This window comes from Rattus norvegicus, chromosome 6 (assembly GCF_036323735.1).
Source record: "Rattus norvegicus strain BN/NHsdMcwi chromosome 6, GRCr8, whole genome shotgun sequence".
In the NCBI taxonomy this organism is placed as follows: domain Eukaryota; kingdom Metazoa; phylum Chordata; class Mammalia; order Rodentia; family Muridae; genus Rattus; species Rattus norvegicus.
The window spans coordinates 126,751,326-126,765,441 of record NC_086024.1 but is presented as its reverse complement, the minus strand read 5'-3'; the positions used below and the strand labels follow the sequence as shown (position 1 = coordinate 126,765,441).

Sequence of the window (14,116 nt, the reverse complement as noted above, 5' to 3'; positions counted from 1 at the left end):
TCCCCTGTTTGCATTTCTCTCTGATGGCACTTTTTTTTTTTTTACTTTGTCTGCCTTTATTTTATGCTGATGAGTCTCAGTGAGGAGCATCTCAGTGTGACAGGCGGAGCTCATGTCTGGGTTAATCTGGCCATGAGCTCTGGAGGTTCGTGGGCGCATCTTAGGTGCCGTGTTCACCCGCGTGTGTTCAGTGATAGAGAATCTCCGTCCAAGCCCTTCAGTTCAGCATCACTCTCTGCATTTTTAAGCATGTGCAGCAAAAATTCAGCACTCTTTTTTGGCCACCACTCTTTGGCCTGGACACACCTACCAACACCACCATTATACCACTGGAATGACATACACGGCTTCTTTAAAGTGACATCCTTCAGATACTTGGTGGCTTTGCAGATATGCATACCCTTGATGCCCTGGGCAGTTTCCCGGGTGTTGTTAAAGTGAACACAAAGGTTTGAACCTCTTGATTTGCATGATTTTGTGGGGTTCTCTGGGTCACGAGAGTATCGAACCATCTTCACAGGTGACCTCTGGCCGCTTACAGATGGTACTTCTTATTAATCAAAGTTACAAGCGTAATTATATAGAAAATGATTTTCATCTTTGGATTTCTTTTTATTCAATAACCAAACTTTGCCACATAAATAATATATATATATAATGTTGGTTTAGTTAACTCACCCAAATATCACCTAAACATCCAGGAATGTGCCAAAGCACCCTCGCATGTGGAAAAGTCAGTCTGGAAGGAAATGGTTGGCGGTTACATGTGTGTGTTTTTGATCCCATTGAGTTGTAATGGTCTTGGTTATTTTATATTGATGATATTGGTATACAGTAACATTTCTTGAGCTGAAATTTAATTATCCACTAGACTATAAACCAATTCTCTTTTCCCTATAATTTACATAATTTAGCATAGACTTTAGAAACATATCATACGCTTCCTAGTTTATACCATACACCATAGTTAAATTTAGATAAAATATTAAAAAACTGCTGTTTTAGAATTTTTAAAACTTTAATTATTTAGACAAGTATTTCTTTTTTTTTTTTTTTAACTTTTTTGGTACAAAGGTGAAGTCATTAAGATATACGGTTTGACTGCTAAATGCAGTGAGAAGTTGTCACTCTAGGGACATAGACTGTGCTCCTTTCTTTTTCCTGTTAGAGCAGGCAACAGCTTCCTGAAAGACATTCTTCATCACAACATCTCCACCCTTCCTGTACCCTCTCTCCCTCCCAAATGCTTGTGTAAAACCGAGCTTGTTAGCACAATTTCAGCTCTCAAAGTAGAGCAGAGGGTCACCCTCAGCTATTAGGGGTTCATGGCCAGCCTAAGCTAGAGACCCTGTGTCAACAACAAACTTCAACGACTGTGTTGATTACTGTGTTCAGAGGGTTCTTTCATTAAACCTCTTTGTGAAGGATAGAAGGTAAATCTCTATCTTATCTTCTAGATACAGCGGAATCCAGGGCAGGAAGAAGAACAGACATGAATCCATTCTTGGCTCCCCGCTCAGCAGCCGTGCCCCTTATTAACCCAGCTGGACATGGGCCTGGTGGGCCTGGGCATCTCCTTCTGAAACCCATCTCAGACGTTCTACCCACGTTTACACCTTTGCCAGTGTCGCCTGACAACAGCGCTGGTGTTGTGCTGAAAGACCTTCTAAAGCAATAGGTAGCTTTCAGGGCTGAGACTATGTAGCACTTTAAAGAAACCATGACACTGTGTGTGTGTGAACTTATCACAAAGTGGCCTTCTGGAGAGTTATGTATTTATAATTGTAATTTCTCTGTTAATAAAAATATTCTTAATGCTTTTAGAAATTGCAGGTGTCAGAAGAGCAAGTATGGAAGATATAATCTGCTTTTTTTTCCCTTTATGATGTTACCTAATTTAAAACTAGAAACATTTGGTTTCCTTTTCAATTTACAAAACTCTAAAGGAGAGGCAAGAACAGTAAACTGTGCCTGCTTTTATCTCCCTGCATTTTCAAGCTCATTTAATATATGAGCATGTGGTTCATCTTTTAAAGATAAGGAATCAACTGTCCCCGACCCCCCATTGATGCCTAATAAAGGCTTCTGTCCATGGAGCAGAAAATGCCCTGCAGTGCGCATGCATCGGTCACCTGTAGAGGACCGTGTGCTCTGCAGAGAGCAGAGGACAAAGCTGGTCCTGGGAGGTTGTCAGCGCCCCGAGGCAGAGCAGGTATTTGGTTCTATGCAATTTCATCGTATGTATAGATTCATCTGACCATCTCAGTCAGGATCCAGCTCTTCATTGGAAGGATCCCTCACTGCCTCCTCTAATCCCTGTCAGCCACCAACTGTCACCCTCTATAATTTTGTTGTTCTGTAAATGCTGTTTAAATGAAATCATATGTTATGTAACCTCTTGAAAATGGGTGTTTTTCACTTAGCATAATTCCCCTGAGATTCATCCAAGTTGTTTCATGGGTCAGTAGTTTGTTTGTTTTTATTGTGGAGTACATGCTGTGAGTAACTAAATGGTATCATTTAGTTTCAGGAGCTGAAATGTCTTTTTAAAGTATCACCTACAACTGCAGGTTTCCAGCTCATGGTTAATCCCACCACTTGAGAGACAGAAGCAAGAAGATTGCTTAGGATTTGGGGCCAGCTTGGTATATACAGTGGATTTCAGGCTAGCCAGAGCAATAACCATAGTGAGCCCCTCCCTCAACACACATGAACACACACACACACACACACACACACACACACACACACACACACACACCAATCAAAAAGCATAAGGTTTTCATGCACAAATGCACACATACATGTTACTTTCGTGGGAGGTTACACTTTATGTATGGCTGCATCCACGTGAACCTTAGACCACTGTTAGCAGTATCCCGAGCCCTGTCCTCCTGCCTCTGTGTGAGCCTCACCTGTGTGGGGTGCAGCACTCTGCTAGCCGTGCTGGTCATTTCAGCACACTAACACCAGGGGTTAGCATTTCTGAACCTTTTCACAAAGCCGCTGCAAAGGAAAAGCAGCCCAAGTCCACAGCCTCACTGAGTCCACGGCTTCACTGTATCAGGGGTTCACATTTGCATCAGTTGTTGCCGTTGTACATTCAAAAGTCATTTCTGGCATATTTTGTAAATTCAGATAAGCCTTTAAAACAGAAAACCCTATCTAGCAAGGGAAGGTGGAAATGAGACTAATTCGGAAGTGTGGACAGTCCTGGCGCCTGCCACGCTAACTTGGGTTGTTTGTAAACTGTACATTTCTAATGTGTCTGAAAGTCTGGAGGTTTTAATGATGTGCTGATGGTTAAAATATCTTTTTCTGAAAAATTAGGTAACGGAGATAGTGCTGCTTTCTGATGTCACCTGTGTCCTAAACTCACTTACTATCCTAACTTCTCTGCCCTGTGTCAGAAAGAGTTGCCAGCAGAGTTAATAGCAATGCTAAGCTGCCCCGGCCACCGTTGCCGATGTTACAGATGCCCCTCAGCTTACAGCGGGCTCACAGCCCACTAACCCACCGTCAGAAAAAGCACCTTGAGTGGAGCATCTGTTTGCTGTGCTCACCGTCAGTCTGCCCCCCCCCCCCCCCCGGGGCCACTCAGCCGAGCACCAGCCACACCAGCCAGGCTCCACTGCTGCCCAGATCGAAGAAAAGAGAAACTCTAAGTCTGAAGCTTGATTTCTGTTCAATGTATATCATTTTGGCAAACTCCAAAATTGAAACAGTGAAGCCATTGTAAGTGAGGGTCTACTGAGACAGGTTTATACTTTCTTAAAACCTTTCTCTCATTAGCCTGGATGGGCGCTGCTTGGAAGGAAATTTTAACCTCTGAATGAAGTAGCCTAAAGACCAGCTTTACAGTAAGAAGAAAATGGAAGGTGTTACTGTTTTCTTTAAAGAAGAGGTACATGGAGGCTATTTAAACAGTGTGTTTTATATTTAAATAACTTTATGACATTTGAAGTTCCTTGACTAAAACCTTCCTTCCCTCACTGGTTCCTGTATCCTAAGTTTGAAGGCTGCTGCAGGGAGGAGTCCACACCAGGCATCCAGGGACACTGTGTGGCATGGCTGTCTGCCCTGTCTGAAAGCGCAGCACCTACTGCCTCTGTGTGTGCATCGATCTGAGTGCGCGTTGATCGGAGCCCGGCAGAGCCCGCCAGCTTCTCTGAAACCACGTTGTGTCCGAGATGAAGCATCTGCTCGAGCAGAAAGCAAGAAGCACACACGTTCAGTGACTCCAGGACACTGCTAGAGGCTCGCTCTCCGGCAGTGCCATGGCGACTGCAGAAGTCTGCTCTTGAGATCTGCAACCACTTTGTGGAATTTGTGGTTGAGTTTGGCATCAGAAGCCACAGGTTTCCTGTAGTGTTGTAACTGCTGTAAGTGGGCTGTTGGTGTCTTTCTGCACTTAGAATTTGTAGTTGAATTTTGCATTGGAAGCCACAGTTCTTCACAACATTCCTAATGGTTTTCAAGTACAGTGAAATACACTATCAAGAATTCACCCTGCCATTGGTGTTGATTGAGTGTAGTCACCGGCATGTGTGCTGTTCAGTTTCACATCCTGATATTCTTGTTTGTTTTTAAAAGGGGGGATGGGGACCAAAGCACATAGTCAGGAAGATGGCATCCAGCTTGCCAGCCAAACACCAACTGTTACCCAGGAAAAGCCTTTAGTCCCTTTAATCATCTCAAGGATTCAGAGGCTGGAAGTGCTCACCCACGTCAGCTGTGGGAGGGAGGAGGGCTGGCACAGGTGAGGATGAGACCATTGGAACTGGGAGTTTTAAAGAAATTTTCATATATCAAAGCATTTAAAGCATCTAGCAACAAAGATATTTCTTCTGTAAATATCAGTTAGGTAATATTTATTTTATCTATCCCTGTGGGAAAATGGTGATCGTTGTAATGTTGGCATTTGTGATGATTTGCAAATCTTTACATTTAACTTATTATGATTTAATCACCTAAAATTGATACATTGTCTTGATTTATAGGAAGGTATCTAAGTGTGAGAAATTCCAACTGTACCATAAGATTGCGTTGTGTTTCATATAGTGCTAAAGCCGATGCGCTCTCGAATTTCTCGGGAGCATTGCAAGGCGAAGAAGCCTCCAAATAAAAATGATGTAAGTCGGCTGTGTCCTCATCCACAATAAAAACATTGGGAAACAGCTGCCGGTGTCTCTTGAGGAGAAGTGACTTGCCTGTATTGTTTGTAGCAGCCTCTGATGATGTGGGTGTTCACTCACTTTACACATCTGCTGCAGGGATGTTGTAAAAATATAAAAAAATAAAAAATGAATGGTTGTCTTTTACCCACTCTAGATCTACACTGCAGTGCCCCAGATATCTGCTGGACATCTTAATTCTCAGTCAACAAAGCGTCTCACCTGCTGTGCCCCATCCTATATCACACTGCCGAAGGCCTCTCTCTGAGCCTGGCAGCAATCTCTCCACCTATCTAGTTCCCAAGGCAGGTTTCCATGCCAGAAACACACATCCCAACTCTGGCAGCCCAGCCCAGCCGCCACACACTTTCTTACACTTAAATCGCTACATGAAAGAAAACAATAACCTTTGACCCAATTGATAAGATATAATTGCCCACCTAAGCATACAAAACCCAGTACCATCTGTCCCTTAAGAACATTAATAACAACCTGTAAATATACAGAGTGGAATCTTAACATCATCTTCCATTTTCTCTCTTCCGTGGCTTTCTCTGTCCTCCTCTGTTCCAGTCTCCTCTTCCTTCAAACTTTTCTCCCGCCCATCCTTCCTTCTCGTCCAATGACAGGCCTCCTCCTATCTTGTACCTGCCTCACCTGTGACATCGTCCCACACAAGGATTCTGCCTTAGATGCTAACTAAGCATGGTCCACTCAAGACTCAGGATTGCGTGTGAAAGGATGATCTGAGGGTTTAGGTTTAGCTGGTGGACTTCTTATTGTCCCCTTCAGAGGGTGCAATGTGCATCACTGGTCACTTAGTCTTTCTCCAAGGTCGTTCAGACACCTTCATTTGCTCTTAGGCGCAGAACCTATTTTTAATTCTTCCTGTTCTAGCATTGGAAGGGGTTAGTTTTACTTTGACCTCTTTTGTGTGACCTTTGACACGATCACTCTGCTACATCACTTTTCTCAACTGAATGGTACCCACCCGATAGCAGCCTTGCACAGTTACAAGAACAAGTGACAGGTTTGTTCATGTGTGTACAAATAGTTGTACAGGGGTGTGTTATGGGAAGTCTGCTAAGAGGGAATAAGAAACCTGAGGCTTGTGCCGAGGGGTGAGACAGACACGTGCAGGTGAAAGAAGTGTGGGAACTATTCTTGGGGTCACACTCAAGGTGCTGAAGGGCCCTGGTTTGGGCTGGCAGACAAACGGAAGGAGCGTATCTTGAAGGAAATAGGCTAGTAAATGAAGTACCAACAGGCGGTGGTTCTAGCCCCGTCCGGTTCTAGTGAAGCAACTGAACCTTCTTCCTGTCCTTAACTCGGGTCATGTGAATGGAGAGTAACTGAGGGTTTTATAGCACACTGTCAAAACGTTGCACACACTATAAATTACTAATCCTTTATAATTGCAGCAATATTTATCTTGGCGATAAGGAATAATTTAAAATGTCACATCATTTAAGGCAAACATTTGAACCTTCAGTTGGTTTTCTGCCTTGGCCCCTAACGGAGCCTTCATGGAGCCATGCTGGGGTTAAGAAGTCAGCAGCTTGCCCTGTAATGATGGCCTGACTGAAGATTTTCAGCTGCCTTTTTACACGTTCTTTTTCAGCTCTAACAACCTTTAACTTTAGTTTACCATTCCTGGCCCTCTCAGTTAAATCTGGGTAATTTGAAGTATTTGGCTGAATTTCATACAAAGTTTTGTTAAATTTGTTTTCTAGATAGCCCAGAAATTCCTTAAAAATCCAAGATACATTTTTGTAGTTGCTGTCACTTTGGAATACAGGCTTGTGTGCATGTTGAAGGTGAGTGAATTCTCTCACAGTAGAGGGTCTCCACCCTTGAGCCACAGTGACCTGGCGTGTGTCCTTAACTCCCCCTACAGATGTGAAGCAAAGCAATCTACATCTGCCTTGAGTTTCCTGTATGGCTTGTTTTAAGTAGTAGGAGCCATGATACGAATTATTTATTTCATGTATATGAGTACACTGTAGTTGTCTTCAGACACACCAGAGGAGGGCATCAGATCCCATTACAGATGGTTGTGAGCCACCATGTGGTTGCTGGGATTTGAACTCAGGACCTCTGGAAGAGCAATCAGTGCTCTTAACTACTGAGCCATCTCTCCAGGCTCATGTGGGAGGTCCTTAACCAAAGCTGTTTTCAGATAGTTCCCTCAAAAAGGGGCCGTCAGGATAAAATTGTCCCATTACAGGTTAGCTTATTTGTGTGTGTGTGTGTGTGTGTGTGTGTGTGTGTGTGTGTGTGTGTACATGTGTGAATGTCAGGAGAGCATGCAGAAGTTGTCTCTTCCCCATCATGTGGATCCAAGGATCAAACCGAAGTTTTGCTGCTTGACAGCAAGTACCTCTCCCCAGAGTCACCACACTGGTTTGTAAAATTATGAATCAGTAAGTTAAATTTTTTTTTGTCTTTAGAACGTACACAGGTTGTTTATGTTCAGCCTTTTAATTTTTAAGAAATAATTAGTATGAGGTTTGTTTTTCTCCTGAAATCATTTCCACACCACATAAACTTACTGCCACAGGAGTCTTAGATACTTAGAGCTGTGTTTTTCTGCCTGAAATGGTGCTTGGCAGTCAGTGGCATCTGTGTTAAGTACCGATGGTGTGAAGAGTTGACACGGTACTGCCACTCAAAGGGTGTGTGTGTGTATGTATGTGTGTGTATGTATGTATGTATGTGTGTATGTATGTATGTATGTATGTATGTGTGTATGTATGTGTGTATGTTTGTGTGTATGTGTATGTATGTGTATGTGTGTGTATGTATGTATGTATGTGTGTATGTTTGTGTGTATGTGTATGTATGTGTGTGTATGTATGTATGTGTGTGCATGTGTGTATGTATGTATGTGTGTATGTTTGTGTGTATGTGTATGTATGTGTATGTGTGTGTGCATGTATGTATGTGTGTGCATGTGTGTATGTATGTATGTGTGTATGTATGTATGTATGTGTTTGTGTATGTATGTATGTTTGTGTGTATGTACATTCACTTAAGTTCTGCAGAGGCCGGAAGAGGGTGTTGGGTGGCCTGGAGCTAGTTCTTGTGAGTCACCCAATCAATGTGAGTGCTGGGAACTGAGCTTAGTCACTGGAAGAGCACTCAGCACTTCTAATCATTTAACAGCTGGGAAACTGGACCTTGCATAGATCCTCGGGTTCTTGCCTCCACAGTGCTCGGGTGACAGGGATGGGTCACCACACCCAGTTCCTTTCCTACTTTGGACATCAGATTTACTTGCTGAGATTTCCCCTGCTGCTAATTTTTGGTGTGTGAAATACCAGCATATGGCTTAGGGACATCTGGATGGCCATTATGAAGAGACCAATCAGTCCTCCCCCAAGAAAGCAAACTAACTTGAGGGCTCTGGGGGTTAACAGTCGGGAAGTTGACAAAGGCAATCAGTAAGTTAAAAACAGTTTCTGAAAGGCTTCTAGTACTTTGTGTAAGAATTATTGGAATCTGGGGCCTTCCTGCTGCAGCATTCACCCCAAACCTCTGAGTGGATCCTGGAAACCAGCGGCTTTGCTACAGAGTTACTCACTCTGCCTACAATGGAGGCAGGAGAAGGGTGGTGGGCCAGCAGGAACCCACTGTGCAGCCCTGCTAAGGAGAGCTATGGCTCATCCCGGATGATGTGACCTTGGGCAGAGGGGAGGACACCAGGTGCCGGGGAGACCAGACACAGCCTGACTGGGAGGGAGATCTGGGCCAACACTGTGTGAACCTGAGTGGGCTGTTCCACTTGCACACACAACCTACTACTACATATGGAAGCCCTGGGGCCTCTGGAGGTTGAGCAAGAACAAATATTGCTGACTACTGATCTCTCCAGGATTGACCTGGGAAGTCAGACTAGAAATTCAAACAGGAATGTAAAACTGATCAGAAGAAGCAGCTATGCTTTGCTTCAGTGAGACAAGCTGTGAGTTAAATAATTTAGTGAAGTCAAAGGAATCAAAAACATGGACCAGAGCCAGTTGCTGTACTCTAACCAAAACTGTCCAGTTCTCAACCACAAATAATGAGAACTGTAAAGAAGAAAGTATAACCCACATTCAGCAAAACGTCAGGAAATTCTGTGGGCCGAAGATGCTCGATTTGTCCCACGAACACTTCAAAATGTGATCGCACGTACAGAAGCTTCAAGAACGTTCCAAGAATGCAGAGAGCAGGGTGAGCCTTTGCTCTCGGGCCTCATCGAATCATAACAGCGCTGTGTTAGAAAAGGCTTAGAATAAGCAAAGCTTTGAACACACACAAAACAGCACATAACAGCAAATCCGGTGCCCAGCACCAGCCCAAGCCCACCAGCTCCCATTTCGTCTCAGACTCCCATTATTTTTAAAGCATTTGTACTGTAGCACATCTTAAAACCCCACCAAATAAGGAGGCAATCTTGTAGTTACTCTGAAACTAGACATCAGTGAGTGCTTTTCCCAGTCCTGACCTCTCCAGGGATGACTTTAAACTGCAAACCCATTGCATCTGGATTCACAGATGCTCACACAGGTTCAGGCCAGAGAAGCATGGGGCTTCCTGTGGGAACATCTGTGGGTGTGACCCCAGCCTGGAGCCTCTGTGCTTGACATCTTTGCTTTGCCATGAACTTTTAAAGCCAAGCAGTATCCATTGCTCACTGGAAGAAGTAGGGCATGTGCACCTCTCACGGCAAACCGGGATGGGGTGGGGGTGGGGATAGGGGACCACCCAGGTCAGGTCTAAGTCAAGAAACGAGGAGACACATAGTCATTTCTGTGACAATGTCGGATGCTGCAGAAAGTGACGAGGTGGTCTTTGACCCTCAGCTTCTAGAGTTCCAGTCATGGTCCCAGATTCTCACCCTTTATCGCCTGGGTTGAACCCAGATGGCTTTTTACTAGAATTTTATAATCTGATCACGTTTCCTAACTGTTGCCCCAAGTCTGCAGTTCTAGGCCCAGAAAACTGGTTCAGGTATGGACATCTTCCTATGACCCTGAAGACGTATCCAGCAAAGCTTGCATCAAGGCTGCTGCCTTGAACTTGACTAACTTGAAAATTAAATGTTTCCCCTAACTTGAAATTAAATTGACTAAATTTAATTTAATTGAAACCAAATTGAAATGTTGGGCCTCCTTTTGTGGTCATGAGGTTTCATACTCAGCAAGTGCAGCTTCAGACCCTCAGGGCAGTCCCAGGTAATACCTGGGCGTCATGTCCACAGATTAACGTGTCAGTCAAACTCAGATGCCCGTGAATATTGCCAATAAGTCTGAACCGTGTCATCAAAAGGAGAGTTTACCCAGGGAGGGGAGAAAAGGCCCTGGCAAGGATCAGTGGTGCTGTCAATGGTGGTGGTGGCATTCATACCCCAGCCTCCAGAACAAGCCAGTAGCCACTGCATGCCGTAACCTCAGCTTGAGGGGGCCAAAGTCAGAAGGATCCAGTGACTTCCAGGTTCAGGGGAATAACCTTGCCTCAAAGAAAAAAATATAGAGAATGATAGAGGACACCCAGCCTCCTCTGCTGGCCTCTGCCAGGGCACAGACTTTCTCCAACACATACACACACACACACACACACACACACACACACACACACACACACACACACTGGCAAGTGTGCCTGCATTTATAAATACCTAAAAGGGGGAGCCCGTGAGGTGGATCAGTGAGCAAAGGTACGTGTGCAAGCTTGGTGCCTAAGTTGAAGTCCAGAACCCAGGTAAAGGTGTCAGGAGAGAACTGACTGCAAGGCACTGCCCGCTGACCTCCACGCGTGTGTGCACAGTGGGGTAAAGGAAAAAGAAAAGACTACACTTTTGTGGCATAAGTGAAACATTAAAGGGTTTTTTCCTTGCCTGTAGCCATGTTGGTGTAGAACTCACTACATAGCCCAGGCTAGCCTCAATCTTACTTACAAACCTCCTACTTCAGCTTCTGATCCCCCACCACGGGCTCACTATATGTTCTGGCTGGAGAGATGGTGTAGCAGATAAAGTTGCTTGCTGCCAAACCTGGTGCCTGGGATTGATTTCCAGACCCACCTAGTGGAAAGAGAGAACTGCCCTCACAAAATGTCCTCTGACTTCCGCATGTGTGCTGTGTGTCATGCTTGTATGAGCGCCCCACCCCACACACATGCACATGATCGCATGCACATACAAACTAAATGTAAACAAAATTTTAATCAAAGATAAATTATTCTTCACAAACTTCAAACTAAAGACAGAACCTCCACAAACCTGTACTCAGGAGTAAACATTTGATTTCATTTTTTTCCCCACCATTTTTTTTTTTTTTTACTATGCTTTCTAAGTGATCCATTGTTCTCCAACACTCAAAGGGCATTCATGTTTTCTGACAGCATCGAAGGTCTTCCGCTTACATGGAGGCAAGTTCAGGTCAGGATCCAAGTACAGCACTGCTGTGTTTCTGTGGCTGCCCTCTGTCTCTGCTTCTAGTTCAGTTCACTGTCCTGTATCCTCCTTGCCCTCCCGAGGTCCCACAGCCATTCCTTCTCTGACTCCCTGTCCAACTGATTCTCACTCCAATCCTAGTTCCTGTGGGTGGTCTGGCTCCTGGGTTCTGTGGCATTGTCTGCAGCGGTCCCTTTAGTCCTCTGGCAGTGACTGCCTGATGTGGCCTATGACTGGTGGCTTAGCATTCCACTTGCCTTTCTAGCTTTTTCAACATTTGTAACCAGCTCCCGGCCTTCAGTGCCCTCAGGGCTGGCTGTTTTCTTCCTGAGCAGTTTAGAAGGTTGTAGGCTCATCCCCACCTCTATTTCTGGTGTCTTCCCACTCTCCCTGGTTTTGTTTTTAGGGTACTGATTTTTTTTTTTGTCATGGGTTTTAGTTTTGTTTGACATAGTCTTACAGATTCAAGGTCTGACTGTGCTACAGAGACAGAGTCTTGCTGCGTAACTCAGGCTTGCTTTTAATTCACTATGTAGCCTAGGCTGGCCCTGCATGCATTATCTTCCTCTCTGGTCTCTGGAGTGCTGGAAGGTGTGTGTATTATACCTGACTCGAGGTTCTATTTTGTTTGTGCTTTTTGTCCTTTAAAAAAAAAAGGAAAAAGAAAGAAAAAAGAAAACAACAACAACAAACACCAAAAAACCAAACCAAACCAAATCAAACTAAACCAAAACTAAACAGGGTCTCATTATGTAGCGTTGGCGCTCTTGGAACTTGCTATGTAGACCAGACTGGTCTTGAGCTCGTAAATCAGCCTCTGTCTCAGCACCAGACTGAAGGTGTGCACCACTGCACCTTGTGGAGTTGGGGAGGAGGGTCCATTTTTTATGGGAGAAATGCCAACACTTTCTGTCTCTGTCTCTCTCTTGCTCTCATATGTGTGTCGGGATGGGGTGGGGGTAGGGTTAGGGCTGAGAAGCTCTCTTGACCTTGATTTTTGAGATAGAGTCTCCCATTGAACCTAGAGCTCATTGATTCAGAGATTGCCGGGAGTGCATCCATTTCCGTCATTACCACCCAGCACAAGGGCTCCAGATGTGGGTCAACTCACCAGGCCTTAATGTAGGTCCTGGAGATCCAAACTCAAGTCCTCTTGCTTGTAAGGCAAGGACTTTATTGATTGAAGTTTCCCTGGCCCAAGAGTAACTTTTTTTTTTTTTTAAAAGAAAAGTCCTTTTGAACCAGGAAGATCTCACTCTGTAGCCCAGGCTGGTATGGAAATCCCCATGTAAGCCTAGGCTAGTCTTGAGCTCCGGGAGCCTCAGCCTCTTGAAGGACGAAATTACACAACTGAGCTGACACATCTGGGTTATTGTGGGTCTTTCAGTTGTTTCCTGCTACTCTGTGTTATTTCTAGCATAGCAAATTGATCGTCAGGGGAGGGCTGAAGCCATGCTGGGGATTAGGAAGGCCACCAGCCACAAATGGCTGTTAAATGAGAAATTAGTGTGAGTGACACCCAAATTTCAGAATGTAATAACCAATTTAAAAACCAATCAGCCAACAAACACGTAGTTGCTGAGAAATGAGGGTGACCTCGGGGTATTAGTCAAAATGGAGACTCCTTGGTTACACTCCTGCAATCACAGGATAAGAACCAGTTTGGTTAGAGTTTGGGGGCATGACGGCAACAGGTGTCTCCTAAGACTGTTGCCCATGAGTAGAGTCACGGTAAACACTTTCACAGTTGTGCTGTAACTGCCAGGACAGAGCCAGGGTGGACGAGAGAGGCTGTGGGGCTGCTTGGAACAGCCAGAGGTGCCTGTAACTAATGGGGAGATGTTGCCCGTTAGAACAGAACTCAGTTTATGGTTACAAACCTGCTGACTGAGACAATGCATGCAAATCTGGGATGGTCTTCAGCACACTGAGAATGAGAAAAGAGTCTGTGCTTTCCACCTCTGGTGTTGAAGGCTCTCCCCACATGCGACATAATAGTTGTTATATATTTTAAATTTTTATTTGGCAAAATAAAAAGCAAAGTAATATTGGTAATATTGTTCATATGAGTAGTCACATGTGTGTGTGTTTGTGTGTATGCACATGGAGGTGAGTATTCATATCTGTGTGTGTGTGATTGTGTGTGTGTGTGTGAGATTGTGTGTATACACATGCAGGTGAGTATTCATATCTCTGTGTGTGTGTGATTGTGTGTATATACATGCAGGTGCATATTCATATGTATGTGTGTGTGGTTGTGTGCACATGCAAGTGAGTACTCATATCTGTATGGGTTTGTATGTATACACATGCAGGTGAGTATTCGTATGTGTATGTGGTTGTATGTACATGAATGTGCACATGTATGCATGTATGTATGGCGGCAGAGTTTAACTCTGGGTGTCTTCTCTATGCTGTTTCCTTTCTGAGGCAGGGTCTCTTACTGAATCTGGAGCCCAGCAGACTGGACGGCTAGCAAGCCCCAACATTTTCCTGTTTCTGA

The 14,116-nt window shown here is 44.5% G+C and overlaps 1 protein-coding gene across 3 annotated transcripts in view; it reads left to right on the top strand.

Annotated features, from left to right (window-relative positions):
* Positions 1–5,179, top strand: part of Trip11 (thyroid hormone receptor interactor 11) — a 72,357-nt gene extending 67,178 nt beyond the window's left edge. For 2 of the 3 annotated variants that reach the window (XM_006240470.5, XM_039112358.2), the window contains one exon: positions 1,458–5,179. In XM_006240470.5, the coding sequence (XP_006240532.1) occupies positions 1,458–1,678 (221 nt within the window). In that variant the 3' untranslated portion in view covers positions 1,679–5,179. 3 annotated transcript variants of the gene reach the window in all.
* Positions 5,180–14,116: the final 8,937 nt, after the last annotated feature.